Raw genomic sequence first — 17,361 nt, 5'->3', positions numbered from 1 at the left:
CTTGCAGAGTTGTGCCTCTCATGGGTAAAGTCACTGCTTTCTCCCCTGCAGATTTTCCTGCCTTTGCCCTGCTCCCCAGTCTCTGGCAGCCCAGCTCTGCTGTTGATTGACACCTTGAGGGGAATTTGAGCTTCCCTGCTCTCCTTAGGTCCCTGTGCCTGTCCTGGCTGTGTACAGGACTGTGGCTTGAGCTGCTGGGGTGGCACAGGTCCTGGCAGGATAAATGGCAAACGGGGTGGCCCTCGGCCAGCACCAGCTTTAGAGAGAGCTCAGCTCAGCTCCATTTCCCCACGTGAGCACAGACTCCAAAACCATTACTCTGAAAGATAGATGAGAGCAGGGTCAGGTCTCTTGTGTCCCTGGGCAGCTCTAGATGCAGAGCAGCTCCCTGGCTCCACTGCCAGCCTGCCACTGCCCTCACCACATGCCCACACTGGGACAGAGCTGGTGACAGCTGGTGACAGCAGTGATGCATCAGGACCAGGTGAAAGACCAGGCACATCTCTGCGTGCTGCCCAGGTGTTCAGAGGGAGGAGAGGTCAGGCAGGCAGGTGGACAAGAAGAGGTGGCAGCGGCATTGCTGGGGCAGGCAGCACACTCACTCAGGGCTGTCCCCAGCCCACAGCATGTCCTGCTGCTTGGCCAGCCCTTGGTCCATGCTGTTCAGCGTCCCCTGTCCTTTGTGCTGCCGCCGTGCGCTGGGAGCGGTCGAGTTTCCTGACCGGTTGAAAACATCCCACCTGAAACATAACAGGCTCTTCCTCTGGATGCTGCTATTGTTTTGCTCAGCATTACAGAAGCAGCTCAACCGGGGCGGCCAATTATGACATGTCTTCCCAAAATAGCCGCTCTCCTGTCCCTTCTGAGCCCACGGAACGGCCGCCCCCTTAAGATGCAGCCGCTCCTTTGTGGCGGTAGTGTGAGTAAGTGGCTAAATTTAGCCGTGTCCCATTCACGCTCTCCCTCCCCGCAGGAACAATGCCGCGGGCGCACACGCGGCCGGCTCAGCACCTGCCTGGGAGCCGGTGCCTGCTGCCTGCGGAAGGCGCACACCCACCCACGGCGGCTCCGCCACGGCGGCGGCCCCGGTGTGCTACCAGGCACGGGGCACGTTTACTCCCGAGGAAGACGCTGGGGACGAACCTTGGGAGGAGGAAGCCCTGGAGCAGAGAGGCTGGAGGAGGCATTGTTCTCGGCCCTGGAAAATGCGATCCCCGCGGAGCGCTCGGGGCTGGAAGGGGCAGAGGCGCCGGCTTTGGGAGCGGGTGGTGGCAGGAGAGAGGTGGTGGCAGGATGGTGGTGGCCCTTCCGTCCTGGCGGAGCGGTGTGACCCCGTGTGACCTGTCCCGAAGGCAGCGGGGCAGTTTTCTCTTCGGCCTCTCTGCCATCCTGGCACCACGGGCAGAGGAGCTCTGGGGTCCGTGTGCGGAGCTCCAGGGTCCGCGTGGAGCCCTCTCCTATTCTGGGCTGGTGGTGGAGGCCCTCAGTATGCCCCCCTGCCGCTCTGCACAAAGTCCTGGCTTTTGGGGGACCCCTGCCTTGCCCACGCTGGAAGCCCTCACTCGGGCATCGACTTCCGGGGAATTCCCCAGGTGATCCCAGCTGATGGATGAGCTGGGAATTTGGGACTGTGTGTGCAGGAGTGTCTGATCTCAGTGCTGCCACCAGCTGGGGCAGCCGGGGGAGCCACCTCCGGCTCCGGCCCAGCTCCTGGGAGAAGCCCCCGTGGCCAGAGCAGCGGGATGGGCAGGGGGCTGCGGGTGGGAGCAGCGCTGACACCGCAGTGTGCGGGTGCAGGAGGCGAGGGGGTGGAGCTGGCAGCCCAGGGAAGGGCAAGGAGCCCCCGGCCTCAGAGGTCCCCTGCCACGTCCAGCACTGTGGGGTCACCCTGCCACTGAGTTGAGCCAATCCGAGCCTATTTGTTTAACCCAAATAAGCCGAAGCTAAAATCCGGCTCTCCCAAAACACTTGGGCCAGGGCGAGGCTGTACCTCCGCTGTTCTATCCACCCTGCGCTCCCCAGGGTGATTTCCAGACCCCACCTCCCAGCAGGACACACAGGCCACCATCTCCCTGTCCTCGTTTTAGGGAAACTGAGGCACGGTGGGACCAGCAGCTCGTTTCTGGCAGCCCTGGCAGCACAGAAGCCAGGTCCCAGACGCGGGCATCCCGATTCACACCCCCATGCTCCCCTTCCTCCCCACGGGACCGTGCCTCACGGACCGGCAGAAGGGTTAAGGCAGAACTGGCCTCCCCGGTTCTGCCGCACATGGGCTCCCTTTCATCTCTGGCGTGGGGCCAGCCAGCGTCCGCATGAATCACAGGCCACTCCTCTCTCCCCCAAACCCCTTGGCCAGAGGCTTCTGCAGCCTTTTACTCACACAAACAAAAATAAATCTCGCTGCCGGCCTCTGAACTCTGCAAAGGCGAGTTTCCCTCTGGCTCCCCGAGCAGCCCGGAGCTGTGCGCGGGGACTTGGCACGCTCCCCGCCGACCTCGCTCTTTCACTCCCGGCGCATCCTGTGTCCTTCTCTCACCGGGCGGCCTGGCGAGCGGAATGGGACGTGACGGCCGGCACAGGCGTTGCTGGCGGCTGCCAGGAATCGGCCGGGTACAGCCCGCGAGAGCCGCCGGGGCAAATGCCACCCACGAGGGTACTGCCCTCCCCGCCATCACCCCCATGCCCCCTGGCCAGAGCGGCCTGCTCACACTCCTGAGGTCACCTGCACGGGCTGGGGTGAGTCACAGGCTCAGGAACCGTGTTGGGGTGCAGGTGGGGGTCCCCTCCTGCCACCAGCTCGTGTTCACGTAGGACTGTCACTGTTCAGTGGAGACTGCGTGGTTTCACCCCCGCTTCCTGCAACTTCAGGGCCATTGACCTCTTTGGCCACCACACAAGGGACTTGCCACTCTCTGGGTCTCTGCATTGGTCGATGGGGCCCTTCTCCATCTCCCTAAGGCAGGTAGAGCCAGGTCTGGTGCCTCCAGGGACGAGCAGCTCCTGTCGTACCCCAAAATCCTGTGGAGACACCCCACCTGCTGTTCTCCTCGTGGTGAGGAGGCAGCAGCAGCTCCACGCTGGAATTGATTCCATGTTGTCCCTGACTGTGGCTCTTCCTGTGCCGCCAGTGAGTGCCAGGGCAGAGCACAGGCAGGGATGGTATCTAGCACGTGGCTGATACAGAGCTTCAGCCTGGGGACACTGGTGTGTCCCCTGTGTGATGGGGAAGGCATGTCCTCATGCTGGCATGCGGCAGACAGGACCTGGCATGCTCCCTGCTCTGCCTGTCACCCCTCAGGGTCTGTGGCAGCCACGTCCCCAGGACCAGCACTGCCAGAAGGAGGGTGGGAGGCACGTGGTGAGGTTCTGGTTGCTGCCTTGCCTGGAGATACTTGTGGGAGGTGGCAGCATCAAGCTGCCTTGATTTAAAGCCAGATGACAACACTTGGAAATGAATTAAAAACCACTTCTTTCCATGGTCACTCCTGGCCCATGCAGCTCGTTGTTCTAGGGCGCCTCCGAGGGTTCGGCATGACTGAGGGAGGGTTGGGATCCTCACCGTGGGCAGGGGGAGCTTCCCATAACATTGGGCAGGAGAGGGTCAGTGGTCACCACATGTGCCCAGGGCACATCTGGTGGGTCCGAGCCCGGTCTCAGAAGGGTTTGCATGGTGGCTGTGTTCCTCAGCAGCTCTGCTGTGCTCCATGGGTGACCGGTTCCTATTAGAGGCAACAAACATCAGCGAGTCCAGGGAAGCTATTTTTAAGCAGAGGAAGCACTAGAATAGCATCCTGAGTTTTTTAAGCCTGTGACTTACTAAAGAGCCCAAGTCCTTCGAGAGCCTCGAAAGTCATACGTGAGCTCTGGCATCCCGTTTTGGCAACTTGCATTGGCCAGAGGTCCAGGTGCAGCCCAGAGGGCATCCAGCAAGCCCCAGCAGACCCTCCCCCTGTGAGTGTGAGCATCTCTGGTCTCTGTGGGTGTGAAGGGCTCGACCAAGGACAGTACTGTGAGTTTTCAGGGCTGGAACCCACCTGGTTTCCCAGCTGGATGGAGTCGGAAAAGGCAAGGCATGTGCAGGAGGTGGTAGGACAGTGAGGGAGATACTCAGCCAAGGATCCCTGCCCCACAGACCTCTGGCTGCCTGCATGGGGTCCCTGTGTTAGGAGGCTGTTGGCAGGACTTAAGCATCCCAAACTGGTTTGTTTTGTCTGTTTTCACCTTGACCTGTTTCCATGTGAAGCCCCAGAACCACTGTCCTCCCTCCCCCTTGGCACCGGTGCAGATGATCCTGGCAACTGCCAGTCCCACAAATAGGGCAATTCCCAAAATACCTCCGTTTTCAAGGCTGGTCCCAGTTCTCCCAGAGCCTGGACAGAGCTGTTTTTCCAGGAGAGTGCTTTCTTGGGGGCTTTTGCCATCCTGCTCACATGTGTAATGTGGGCCTGCAAGAGCTGGCGTTTGGGGTGTGCAGGTGGGATGGATGCAGCCTCCTCCCAGTCTCCTTCACATGGATTTGTACGTGCCAACCAGGCTTATCTTCTGCTCTCAGGTCCACAGGTCATAGGACTGACATCCTCCGTACTCACCATGTGTCCTTCCTTCTCCTCCAGGCCGTGCTGAAAGACCAGAGCCAAATGAGGCAGATGGAGCTGGAGATCAGACCTGTCTTTCTGGTCCCGGACACCAATGGTTTCATCGACCACCTCGGCAGTTTGGTCACGCTGCTGGACTGCAGGAAGTTCATCCTGGTGGTGCCCCTGATCGGTGAGTAGGGCCAGTGCTGTGGTGGGGGCTTCCCCTCTCCCCCAGTGTGGTCTGTCCCTCCAGTCTGGCTCCCTCTCTCCATGCCCCACGTGCCCGCAGTGCCTGTGTGGTCTGGAGCTGGTCAGCTCATGCCGTGGGACTGGACTTCATCCTGCCCTGTCTCATCCCAGTCATTGTTGGCATTCCTTCAGCCCCTGTCACCCTGCTCCCTCCCTGCCAGCCCTCTGCCCACAGCACTCAGCAAACTTCTCCCGGTGCATTTGGGGGTGCCAGGGGCCAGGAGAAAGCGGGTGTTAAACGGGATTTGGAGGGGATTTCCAAGGGAGCAAGGAGGAGGAATTGTTAAACAATCAGAGCAGATAGCTTATCCCAGCTGAGCTGGGGCTTAGGCAGGCTGAGCAAATGGCCGGCCTGTGTCCCAGCATCTCGGAGCTGCTCAAGCCCAGCCCTTCTTTTTATCCTTATAAAGCTCGCAGTAAAACAGCAAGCTGGTTCCCGTTATTGGTAAACACTCACCCTGGCAGATAACGGCTGTGCTGCTGGGTGGTCTCCCGGGGTGGCGGCAGGATTTGGTTCGATGCCTTTGCTCTGAGTGTTTGATCACGCTCCGGGCCGGAGGTGCCGCTCCTCCAGCCAGTGGCACTCCGGCGCCTGGCACGTCCCGGTGCCAGCCTGGCACTCACAGGATCCTCGAGGGCAGCAGGAGACGATGGGGCAGGAGTGGGGCTGAGCCTTGCAGAGCCCACATCCCATCCACAGCTCCAGGAGGCCGGAGAGCAGCTGTGTCCCGTGGGCATCTCCGGTGTCCAGGCAGGGAGGTGGCACAGGTGCACCCCGCGGAATTCAGGGTGCTGCCCTCTGAGCCATTGTGGGGGTTCCTTCTCAACTCCTGGGTGTCCCAGCAGAGAGCTCTGCCTGCCCCAGAGCCAACATCCAGCTGCTGCCCTTCCCCTCAGGGTGAGCAGCCCAGCTTAGGAGGGATTCCTGGGGCTGGGGATGGCACCCCTGGGTGGGGAGAGCAGGGTTGGATGCCTGCCCAGCTCAGCACAGGAGCTGCCAAGTTGCTCCGTGGTTTGGCACTGCAGAAGCCAAGGGAAGGCAGCCGGCAGCACCAGCAGAGCCTGGGAAGCCCTGGGGGCTGTGGAGGATGTTAACACCTGGGAGAGCTGGGACCTGCCCTGGAGCCATGGCTTTGCCTCCTGGTGCACTCCAGTGGTTGCTGTGAGGCTTCTTCATCAAACCCCAGCCAGGGGCAGCAGGAGAGCTGGAAACTCTGGTCCTGTCCCTGTCCAAGATGCTGCTGCCCTTAACCTGCAAAAGGAGCCTGGCCTGCCCTGCCACAGCACCTTCAGTGCCCTCCTGTCCTGCTGCCTCATCATATGGGGACAGAGTAACTTGTCTTCCACTGCTGTCACGAGCCTCCCAAAAGCACCCCAAAGCCAGCAACTCCCTGTCCACACCAGATGTTGGTGACATTCCCCCTCATCCCCCAGGACAGCCATCCGTGTGGGTGGGAGGAGCCATCCCCTGGGCCTGTGGCTGCTGGGGACAGAGGCCTTGGTGCCGTGTCCCATGGGCAGACTGGAGAGTGGCACGGTGCCCTTCCCCCGGCACTGCTCCCTGCTCTTCCTGGGGATGCAGCAAGGGGTTAAGCGCTTGGCTTCTCGTTGGGTTTGTTTCTCTTGCTCTTTAACCTGCTCCGTGCTCCTTGAGCCTGACCCCGCCATGGAGAAGCCAGGCCTGGTGCAGAAGCACAAACAAGCCTCCCCTTTGAAGCCTGTTTAGCTTGGAAGCAGGAAGGCGGATTTCGGGAGGGAATACCAGCTTTTCCTGTTTGATGTTCCGTTCTTGCACGGCTCCCCCCACCCCGGGCCCAGCCGTGCATTGTGTGGAAATGGCAGCATCAGGTCGGTAGCAAGAAGAGTCTCCAGCCAGGGAAGAGCAAAGCAACTCCACGCAGATTTAATTGGAATACCCAGACAGTGAGTGCCAGTCTCACCATGGAACAGAGCGATCACGCAGGCTCCCCGGGCAGTGATTCACAGCACTGGGGAGAGGCCTCAGACCCCGAGCTCTCTCCCCGAACCCCCCAAGGAATGCATAGTTCCCACTTGAACTCAGGACTTGGCTCCAAGCTCGGAAACAATCTTCAGAAATGAAGCCATGGCTAAAACACACACACACACACACACACACGGAGCGCGCTGAGGCTCCCTCGCGCACACGTGCACACCAGCTCTGCCGCGCACGCGGCTCCGTGCACACGCAGGCCAGCGCGGCCAGGGGACACTTGCTTGCACATCTGGATGCACATTCATGTGCCCAGCCCTGCTGCCAGCTGTGAGGTCGGGCACACAAGGGTGTGTCCAGATGTGCACACGAGCGTCGTCGCTCACACACTCACAGCGGCTCTTCCAGCAGCCCCAGCACCCAAGGGTTGGTCCCTCCTGGAGCTCTGGGGTCCCTTGGGCTCGTCAAGCTGGAGCAGCTGGAGTTCCCAAGCACTTGGCAGCAGTACAAGAGGTTCCAGTCAAGGTGAACAGGCTGGGAATCCACCTGGATTCCAAGCTCGTCTCGAGGCAGGACAGATGTGCAAAGCGAGATGGGTGAGGTGTTGAAAGGAGCGTTGTTCCCTGCCAGGAGCACAGGGTGGTGGCTTCAGGTGGGAAAACAGGCCTGGGATTTGTGTGGGAAATAGTGCCAGGGTGGGAAGTGCCTGCTTCCTGTTCCCATGTGCAGCCCAGACAGTGCAGAGCCAGGCAGTGCCACACAGGCAGGAGGCACAGTGCCACTGGCCATCGCTGTGCTCAGAGATAGAGGAGCAGGATGCAGGAGGTCAGGGTTTCCTGACACCCCCGGGCACAGACGTGCTGTTGGTCATTAATGCAGGAATGTGGGGTGGGGGGCACAGCGATGCCCCCCAGTGCGTGGCAGAGCAGAACCAGTTGCCCTCACCAGTTACACTGTGGGGGCGAGGTGCCTGCGCTCCCGGGGCTGAGCCAGGTGACCCACAGAGGTGGAAGGCAGCAAAGCTTTTCCAGACCCGCAGCCAAGTCCAGGAGCACAGGGACACGGCGGCAGCTGAACCCAGATTTCCTGAGCCAGCTCCCAGTGCCCCGGCCCTGAGGCCTTGGCAACTTACGTGCTCCAGCAGCAGGTCACGGGAGCACCTTGTCCCATAGTAACTGTACCTCCTCTTCCTGTTTGAAGTGATAAACGAGCTGGATGGCCTGGCCAAGGGCCCAGAGATGGAGCACCGGGCTGCAGGCTATGCCCGCCAAGTGCAGGAGAGAGCCAGGAAGTCCATCGAGTTCCTGGAGGAGCGATTCGAGAGCCGGGACAACTGCCTGAGGGCTCTGACCAGCCGGGGCAACGAGCTGGAGTCCATCTCCTTCCGCAGTGAAGACACCACTGGCCAGCAGGTAAGGGGCACCCTGGACACTGAGGGTGGGGAGCTCTTTTCCTCCTCAGGGAATACCAGGGACCCTGAGGTCCATGAGCTCTGGGCAGGGGGTGTCTCTGTGCCCCCACTTTGCAGGTGGCTGAGCAGGTTCTTGTGTCTCAGCTCAGAGCAGCCCTGCTCTCACTGAGCTGTGTCGGGGTCTCTCAAGGCAGTGCAGCAGTCAGGATGCTGGGGGTGCAAAGTTTTCCTTGCCAGGGGTAACCTTGCCCTTTCTTTTCCAGGGAAACAATGACGACCTGATTCTGTCCTGCTGCCTCCACTATTGCAATGACAAGGCCAAGGATTTCATGCCCTCCAACAAAGGTGGGACATCCTCACATCCTCTTTATTCCTTCTCTGTTGCATTCCACAGACTCCTCCCACTTCTCTTTCATGGCCCTTGGATCTGTTCCCTCCTGCATTTTGCCTCTTTCAACACCAAGGTGCCACCTCCTGCCTCCGGTCAGCCCCAGGCTGTGGCCCTCCCACCTCATTGCCAAATGTCACCTCATGGCACCTTGGGGATGCCCCGGCCTGTGACAAACCCACCATAAACATCCACTGAGCCATTTTTGTGATGACAAAGGGCCAGAAGATGCCTCCTCCCCACGACCCCTGATGCCTTCTGTCCAGGACTCCTTTTCCTCTAGGTTCCTGGTTGGCATCAGCCATGTGTGCTGGGACCAGACAGCCTCCAGGCTGTTGCCAGGGCGGCAGGGATGGGAATCGCATCAGCAGCTGCCCAAGAAATCAACCCGCATTTGTCAGCACGAATTCTTAGCAGCTTAACTTGTCAGATTCACAGAGAAACCGTCACCAAATGTTTATGTGCAAATGATGCTGAATTTTGAAATCATGTGGATTATGGGGAATGGGGCCTGACAAGCTGACAGCCTCTGGTTTGTAACAAGGAGGCGCGTCACCAGCGCGGAGCAGAGGATGTTTATTGTTACACATTTCTTAAAGTGTCCGCGCAAAACCTCCCGGTCCCACTTGAGGCAGCTCTCAATCCCTGGCCTGCCTTCCCACTGAGCCCCTAATTCCCTTCCTTCCAGCACAGGCCAGCCAGGCGCTCGCCCACCGGCCCCAGCCCCGACACCGTGACCGTAGCCCGCGTTCCTGGCCACCCTCCCCTTCCCCTCGTCCTGCCGCTCCCTGCGCAGCCAATCTGGGCCCATGTTGGGCTCCCATAAACTCTGTTTTTTCCATTCCCGTCCTGGCTCAGAGGCACTGTGTTTCCTGTGCTCATAGGAACAGTACTCTGGTCACAGGACCCAGCTGCTTACACATACCCCATATGCTTCCCCTGCCTCGCACACACATAAGCGTGGCTCCCACATCCCAGCCCGGCACGTTGCGTGCGGGGCAGCTCATCCATCTGGGGGCAAGATCCCTTCGGTTGTTTCTCAGGCATCAACTCTCAGTGTCTTGTCTGAGCCCCAGCCAGAAACGCCTCAGTGTCAGTAGCGACTCCAGAAAAGCTCCACAAAAAATAAGGGGTGGCTTTAGATCTTATAATGAGATCAACAGAATAATAGCACCAGCTTCCTGCTGGAGCCAGGGTCGCGGGCCGTCTTCCTGGCCTGGGTCAGGCAGGGACCTCCTCTTCCCAGCCTGTGGCCAGTCCAGCACCCCATGTGGGCAGCGGGCAGTGATCACAAATCATCCCTGGGCAGCACAGAGAGGGGAGCAGACGGCCTTCGAGATGCAGCGCTGTGTCCGAGACCCACCAGGAAGCTTGGCAAGGAGCAGGGAGCTGGGAGCAGAGAGCAGGGAGCAGGGAGGGTAGGGGAACACTCCGTGGGATGGGTGCAAGGCCTGGGGCAGGTCTGAGCTTCACGGTGCTCTGTGTGTGTCTTGTTGCAGACGATCCCATCCGTTTGCTCAGGGAAGTGGTTTTGCTGACGGACGACCGGAACCTGCGAGTCAAAGCGCTGACCCGCAACGTGCCGGTGCGGGACATCCCCACCTTCCTCAAGTGGGCCCAGGAGGGCTGAGGGGGCCGAGCGGGGCCCAGGGCCCCTGAGCGAGTCACGCAGCCCCTTACGGTGGGAGCCCGGCTCCAGCGGCCGCCTCGCCGCGCCGCCACCGCCGCCAGCCCACCACGAACAATAAACGCCACGTCTTCAACCCACCCCAGAATGGCCGTGCTGCGAAGGGCCCTCCGAGGGCAGACCAGCTGGGAAGGTCATTGCTGTGGATGGTTCACGTGGAGGCTGGGCCGTTGAGGGTCCCGCCAGCCTTTGGGCAGTGCCAGCGCGGAGCTGGAGAGCCCCGCTGGCGAGGGAAGCTTTGGGTGAGCCCCGTGCTGGATCACCAGCCTTTTGCTTGGTTTGCTTGGGTGCAGAGAGCTCGAGTCACACCTTGGTGGCTCTTTGGGATGTAGGCTGCGTAGGGCAGAGATGGGGGACACGCCGGCACAGACTTTGGGATTGCTTAGTCCAGCCTGTACCCCTTGGAGAGGCCATGGACTTCACAGGCAGGTTTCCCCCTGCCCCAGCCTGTTTTTCCTGTGTGGCCAGACAGCCCCAGGTCCCCATCCCCTTCCCCACCGTGTGCTGCCTTGCCGAGGGGTTTGTCCTCTCCCTGGTGCAGGGTTTGCTTGTTGAGTTCTGTTTTTTCAGTGTAGGTTAGTTTTCAGGTGTGTGCCCTGCCTGCTTTGCTGGGGGAGGCTTTGAACACCCCCACAGCTGCTTTGTCCTGATCCCCTGCCCACCTCAGCTATTACTTGCCCCTTCCCTTCTCCCCCAAACCTCTTAGTCCCACCCTGCTACCTTCAGGCATGCTTTTGACCTAAGACCCAGTGTGAGGCTAACAAAATTCTCCAAGGACCTCAGGACCGGCTGTCCCATGGCTACTGTGTGTCCTCACATTGCCACAGGCCCCTCTTCCATGTGGGATCTGGCTTCTGCCTATGGCTGCAGAGTCAGAGAGAACCACAGAAGTGCTCAGCCCCACTATTTGCCTAGCTGACAGGGTCCATGGATGGAGCCATTGCCTCATCCCTGGGTCATTCCACACTTAGATTTGGGGTTGGGGTGCTGCTAAGCCTTCCGCACCCCACACTGTCCCACCACCAAGTGTCCCGTCCCCAGTGACACACCAGATACGGAAGCTGAGAGGGAGCATTAACCCCTGAACCCGAGCCCCTGGAGCTCTGTCAAGTCCCAGTCCCATGAGCCAAGGGTGGGAACAACCCCGAGGCCACCCCTGGTCCCCGCTGGGGCGCTGCAGCCGTGGGAGGGAAGTGGCAGAGGTGGCAGAGGAAGCAGCAGGACGGAGCCCAGCGTTTTCCTTTCCTGTGTGGGTGGCTCGGACCCGGTGTCTGCATCAGGAAGCCCAGTGACCCCTGTGCCAGCTGCCCAGCCCCACGGCCGGGGCCAGCACCGGGGTCGGAGCCTCGGCAGCGCGATGGACACGCGGGGTTGTGCTGGATAACCCGTGCCAGAGCAGTGCCCAGCCCGGGGCACAGGGGCGGTGCTGCGGGGCACAGCCTGCCCCACAGAGACTTTGGGGTGCCCACGGCTGTTGTGGGGCGCACAGAGCCATCGGCACAGCACCCACGCCCTGGTTTCTTGCCCACAGCCCTGCTGGCTGCCAGCTTTGCAGAGACTTTGCCTTCTCCTCCACGCCGGGTGTGTTTCAGTGTTTGTTTTCTTACGGCGCTGCCCCAGCTCTGCTTTCTGAGGCCCTCCCCGAGGTACCACCAGCCTGGAGGGCCCTGCAGCTCTGCCAGACGTGTCACAGGCTCGGCCATGGGACAGTTTTGGTGCCACCAGACCAGCTGGCACAACGGCGAGCAGAGCTTGAGCGCCTGGGGCCATCCCTGCCAGGCTGCTGGGAGCCCTTGTCTTGGGGCAGCGCCCGCCTTCGGGCTGTTTTGTTAAGTTGGTTTTAATCACTTTTAGTATTAAACGTGTCAGTGCAGCATGGTGTGTCATTTGCTGTCAGCGGGCGAGTTGCCGCTGAGGTTGGGGTGGGGGACACCAGGGAGGGACAGCATAAGGATGACAGCGGCTCTGTCCCACCTGCAGCTGCTGCTGCCCCCGAGCTGAGGGGGTCTGGGCAAACCAGGTGCACGACAGAGTCCCTTGGGTCCCCTCCTGCAGCTTTGCACCCAGAGACCCCCCCCAGGGTCACCTCGTAGCCTCTCTCAGCATCAGCCCTACACCAGCCAGGCCCCTCCCCAGAGAAGAACGCGAGGCCACGCGTGTTAATGTCACTTTATTGCTCATTCCGTTTCGACTATAGAAAAAAAAAAGGGCGAGAAGCCCGTGTACAAATTGGACGTGATACAGGGGGGGCCGGGACCCCGCTGGGCGCTGCCAGCTGTGCTTTGGGTGCTGCCACCACCGCCAGTCACCCCACGGCAGCTCCGGGGGACACCGCCGGCCCTGGGGGACCGGGACAGCCCCGGGAGGCTCGGGGGCAGCTGGGCAGGAGCGGCCAGCTCAGGCTAAGGCACAGTGGCTGCGAGGCCGGGGGCAGTCGCTGCTGGCAGCCGCCCGGAGCCTCGTGTGCAAAGGAGAGGAGGGGGCTCAGGAGGGGGGAGAAGCTTCACATTAGCCCCAACGGAGGGGTCAGGGCACGGGCCGGGGGGGTCCAGGCTGGGGGGGGCTTTTCCCACACCGAGCAGGAGGTGGGAGAGGGGGTGCGGTGGTGGCAGGAGATGCCCGGGGGGGTCTCGGCCCCAGGTCACATGCACCCCCTGGGCTCTGCCCCACGGCCCCCTCCCGCAGCCCCTGCCCACCTCCCGTAGCTGACAAACCAGAGACCGCTTTGTCTTTGTCATGGGTCCCCCGGCCCGGCCCGGCCGCGCTGGAGACGGGCGTCTTTGGCAAAAATAAAAAAATAAAAAAATAATCAAGGCGAGTGGCCGCCCGAGGGCGAAGCCGCCGGGTCCCGGGGCTGCCCCGGGTGCCCCGGGCATCCCTGATGGCGAGGCAGGGCCCAGGGGCTCAGTCTGGGACAGGCCCTGCCCTACCTCCCAAAAACACGGGGAGCAGCCGGCTGAGCCCCTGGGTTCGGGACGGAAGGTCAGTGCTTGCTTCGGGGCGAGGAGCATCGCGATTCCCCGGCCCCCCCAGCATGGACGTGACCGCCGCTCCTCCGTCCCGCGCCCGCTGCTCGGACCTCACCGTCCCCCTCCGTCAGTCTGTCCCCGAGCCCCCGGGGCTGCTCGGGCACACCCCCCAGCCCAGCGCTGGCCGCTCCCGCTCAGGACGGAGGCGTCGCTCCGGCCACGACGGACGAGCTACTCACGGCGGCACAGTCCGGGTCCCGTCGCGGCAAAGCCGAGCGCCGGCGGGTCCCACCGTGGGGCCGGAGCGACGCGGCGGCTGCCGAGGGCGTCCCCTCGCCCGGGGGCAGCCCTGAGGTAAGGAGCGGGCTCATGTCCTCCAAAGCCTCGGGGCGCAGCCCGGCCTCACAGCTTGTGCGTCGCTCCCGCCCGGTGCCGGGGCTCCCGGCACCCCCCACGGCAAGGGGCGGAGGTGCCGCGGGGTCAGTCCCTGATTTATCGGCTTCTCCCGGGCAAGCCGGGGCGCTGGTCGAGGGACACGCCGTCCATCCACCCCGGAGCAGCTCTTACGGGACCTTCGCTACTGAGCGAGTTCTCCGGGACCGTCGGTAGCGCCAGGGGACGAGCACCCATCACCTCTCGCCCCCCCGCCAGCTCCACACGGGGCAGCGAGAGGAGCCCAGCGGCCCCCCCAGCCCCCCGGCCAGGCCGGCGCTAGGGGGGCGAGTATCGCTCTATGGTCCGGGCAGCCTCGGCATGGAGGTGCGGAGCCTGCGCCAGCACCTCGGCCGCCTTGTCCTGACTCAGCCCCAGGTGCTCCGCCGTGAACTTGGCCAGGGGGTAGAGGCTCTCCATGGCCTTGGGGTCGCTGAGGAAGTGCGAGGTGTGGGAGAGCAGCTCGGCCGCCTTCTCCTGCTTGAGCCCCAGCTGGTCGGCGGTGAGACGGGCCATGGCATAGACGCTGTCGGGGAAGTCCAGCTTGGCTTTGCCGTCGGGGCCGGCCGCGTGCATCTTCATGTGGCTGATGAGGTTGCGCTGCTGGGCGAACTTCCCGCCGCACACCTGGCACTCGTAGGGCTTCTCGCCTGAGTGGATCCGCATGTGCTCGGTCAGGCGGTACTGGCGGGTGAAGCGCATCCCGCAGGCGTCGCAGGCAAAGGGCTTCAGGCCGAGGTGGCTGCGCATGTGGCGGGTCATGGTGCCGCGCTGGGTGAACTTCTTGCCGCAGATGGTGCAGGGGTAGGGGCGCGTCAGCCAGTGCGTCTTCTCGTGCTGCCGCAGCGTGGCCGGGTCCTTGTAGGACTTGTCGCAGGAGGAGCAGCGGTAAGGCCGCAAGATGTCACCCAGCCCTGGGCCACCTTTGTCCAGGAAGGGCACGGCCTGCTCAGCCGCTGCCTTGTGATAGAGCTCCTCTTCGTTGTGGGCCTCCACGTGGGCGTTGAGCTGCTCGGAGCTGGGGAAGCCCTTGCCACAGGGGATGCAGACGTACAGGTTGTCACCCAGGCTCTCCGGCTCGTAGCCCAGGTGGTTGCAGTAGCGGTCCAGCGCGTCGCCGGGCGAGGGGCCCTCACTGCTGCCCGTCTCCTCGCTCGTGCTGTTATCAGGTTCCAGGTCATTGCTCTCCACGCTGGGGTAGCGGGGCTGCGGCGCCGCAGGCGGCGATTCGGCCTTCTCCTCCCTATCCAGCTCCTTCTCCGCCTCGCCCTCGTCCAGGTAGGGGCCCAGGGGCTCGTGCTTCATCCAGCGGTACATCAGCTCACGCCCATCAGCACGGGGCAGCGGGGGCTCGGTGCAGGGCGGCGTGCTGCGGAAGGGGTCAGGGGCGTGGGGGTGCCCTCCCGGCTCACCGCCCGGCGGGGAGTCCTTGTAGGCAGCGGCGTGGCTGGCCAGGAGGCCGGCGCTGACGGGGGGGCTGTCATGCCGTGGGGGCAGCGAGGGCTCGCGGGGCTCGCTGGGCAGCAGGCGGTCGGTGGGCAGGAGCTGGGCAGAGGGGCCGGTGGGGCTCTTCTTGGAGAGGTCGAGGCCGCAGGGCGGCGAGCAGTGGCGCTCGGGCGGGCACAGCCCGTGGGGGTGCAGCGGGGCACCCTGGGCGGCCGAGGCGTACAGCTCCCCGCACTGCGTGTTGAGCGGCGTCGCCGGCTCCACGGGTGGCAGGTCCACGGGCCGTGGTGTCCCAGAGTAGCAAGCCTGGATGACCGGCGTGGCGGCCCGCAGCCCACGGCCCAGCTTGTAGGGTGCGTAGCCCCCGCGCAGGTGGCAGTACTTGCCGCTGCGCTTCAACTTCTTCTTGCAAAGGGCCACCAAGCCGGGGATCTGGAGGTAGCTGGCGGCGGCCAGCACGGCGCCCAGGCTCTGCTCGCTGCCCGGCTCGCACTCGGCCAGGCGGCCGGTGTAGATGAAGTCAAGGATGAGGCGGAAGATGCCGGGGCTCACCATCTCATGGTCCAGGTTGAGCAGGTTGTCGTGGACCACCAGCGACTTGAGGTAGGCGCTGCTGGCGGCCAGGATGTTCTTGTGCGCACGGAAAAGCGCGTTCTGCACCACGATGATCACGTCGCACAGGAAACCCTTGGTGCGCTGCGTGTTCAGCTGCAGCAGCAGCTGCCGCGAGTGGCTCGGCACCTCCATGGCGTCCAGCATCCCGCTCCTCGCCCGCCGCCCTGCAACACACCGGCCGCCCCGTCAGCGCCGTGCCCGGCCCCACATGCCCACACGGGGGGCTCGACGTGCGCGTCCGGGGCTTCACCCACGCGCGGGGTGGGCGGCGTGGGGGGGTCGGGTCTCAGCCCCACGCACCGCTGAGTCCCGGCCGCTCTGCGCGGCCGCCCGGCCGGTGCCACCGCTTATATGGGGGCTCGTTTCTCGGCGGGTCGGGGGGGCGGGAGTGGGGCGAAAACCCCCGGAGGGTTTTGGAGAAAGTGACATCACCCACCGCCGCCGCCGCCAGTGCCGCGCCCCGGCCCCGCCAGCCCTGGGACCCCGCGCCCACCTGCCGGGGGAGCGCAGGGGGGACACCCCGACCCGGTGCCCGCCACCCGCCCGCCGATCCCCGCGCCCGCCGCTGCCCCGCTCCCCGCCGCGCCTCCCCGCTTCTTATGCGCCCCGGTCCCGGGAGGCGGCCGGCCGGACCCCCCGGGCGCCCCCCGCCCCCGTTTCCTCTCCCCCCCCTCGAGGTGAGCGGGGGGACGGCTGGGGGTGTGGGGGGGAGCGGGACCTCCCCTCCCCGCCTCCGTTCCGCTGCCGGTGCCCCCCGCCCAGGTGCGTAAAGCCAAGCGCCCGCGGAGCTGCTTTTTCGGCTGATTTTCCCCATAATTCGGGGTGTTCCCCCCCCCTCCTTTTACCTGGGCGTCCGGTGGCCTCCGCCAACCAGCTGAGGTCTCGGTGAACTCTCATGGCTCAGCCCCGGGGGGGCCGCCGCCGGTTGCTGCTCCCCTCCACCCTCCTCTTCCTCTGCTGCTTCTCTTCCTCCATACCCCGCGCTCCCGGCCGGTCCTTCGGAACGGGAGGAGGAGGAAGAGGAGGAGGAGATGGTTGTGGAAGAAGCAGCAGCGGTTCCTCGGGGTTCCCGACGCCGCCAGCTCGGAGGTGAAACCCGGGCTGCGAACTCCCCCTGACCCCGGCCTGAACTCCGAGCAGCGCCGCTGGCTGTTAAAGGGACGGCGGGAGGTTTTCCTCCTCCCATCCCCGGGCGGGGCACCGACAAGCCGGGCCCCCCCTTTACACACCCCTCCCTCCCCATCCCGGTCTCCTCCTCCCAGCCCGGTTTTCCCCCCTCCCGGTCTTCTCCCGCCGCGCCCCAACCGCCCCCTCGGGGGTCTCTATCCTTAGGACATCGCTCTTTGCCCGGGGACACCCCGGGTGGGGCCGGAAGCCCCGAAGAGGGGAGACCCGGGGTGTCACCGGGCAGAGGGCGATGTGTCCCCCCCCGTCGGTACCGCTCGTAGGGCGCCATCTAGCGGCTCCCGGTGCGCTCCACCCCGCCCGGTACCGGAGGCGGCTCCTCCCCGAGCAGGTGGGACCCGACGGGGCGGACGGTGGTGGGGAGCGATAAAGTGGAGCGGTCTTGCTTGCTGCCTCACCCGAGGGATGGGTGCCGATACTCAAAGCGGGGTGGCACCCATCGGCTGGGAAG

The 17,361-nt window shown here is 63.6% G+C and overlaps 2 protein-coding genes across 3 annotated transcripts in view; one reads left to right on the top strand and one right to left on the bottom strand.

Moving 5' to 3' along the window:
* The window catches only part of SMG6 (SMG6 nonsense mediated mRNA decay factor), a 105,671-nt gene extending 93,599 nt beyond the window's left edge, over positions 1-12,072 (top strand). For both annotated transcript variants that reach the window (XM_082294449.1, XM_082294448.1), the window contains exons 16-19: positions 4,614-4,767; positions 7,978-8,189; positions 8,452-8,533; positions 10,076-12,072. In XM_082294449.1, the coding sequence (XP_082150575.1) occupies positions 4,614-4,767; positions 7,978-8,189; positions 8,452-8,533; positions 10,076-10,206 (579 nt within the window). In that variant the 3' untranslated portion in view covers positions 10,207-12,072. The remainder of the gene's footprint in view (positions 1-4,613; positions 4,768-7,977; positions 8,190-8,451; positions 8,534-10,075) is intronic.
* Positions 12,073-12,420: 348 nt separating this feature from the next.
* On the bottom strand, positions 12,421-16,826 carry HIC1 (HIC ZBTB transcriptional repressor 1). Its single transcript, XM_082294911.1, has 2 exons — positions 16,571-16,826; positions 12,421-15,889 (listed from the first exon to the last, which is right to left on the bottom strand). Exons 1-2 carry the CDS (start codon positions 16,620-16,622, stop codon positions 13,944-13,946), a joined length of 1,998 nt encoding a protein of 665 aa, XP_082151037.1. The 5' UTR covers positions 16,623-16,826; the 3' UTR covers positions 12,421-13,943.
* Positions 16,827-17,361: the final 535 nt, after the last annotated feature.

This window comes from Coloeus monedula (assembly GCF_965178545.1).
Source record: "Coloeus monedula genome assembly, chromosome: 20".
NCBI classification, from domain to species: domain Eukaryota; kingdom Metazoa; phylum Chordata; class Aves; order Passeriformes; family Corvidae; genus Coloeus; species Coloeus monedula.
Note: the sequence above shows the minus strand (reverse complement) of the source record. Positions and strands in the feature narration are given on the sequence as shown.

Coding starts and splice junctions, on each gene's coding strand:
- HIC1 (XM_082294911.1), bottom strand. CDS start 16,622: ATGAGAGTTCACCGAGACCTCAGCTGGTTGGCGGAGGCCACCGGACGC. Junction 15,890..16,570: donor GGAGGCCACCGGACGCCCAG/GTAAAAGGAGGG, acceptor GGTGTGTTGCAG/GGCGGCGGGCGAGGAGCGGG.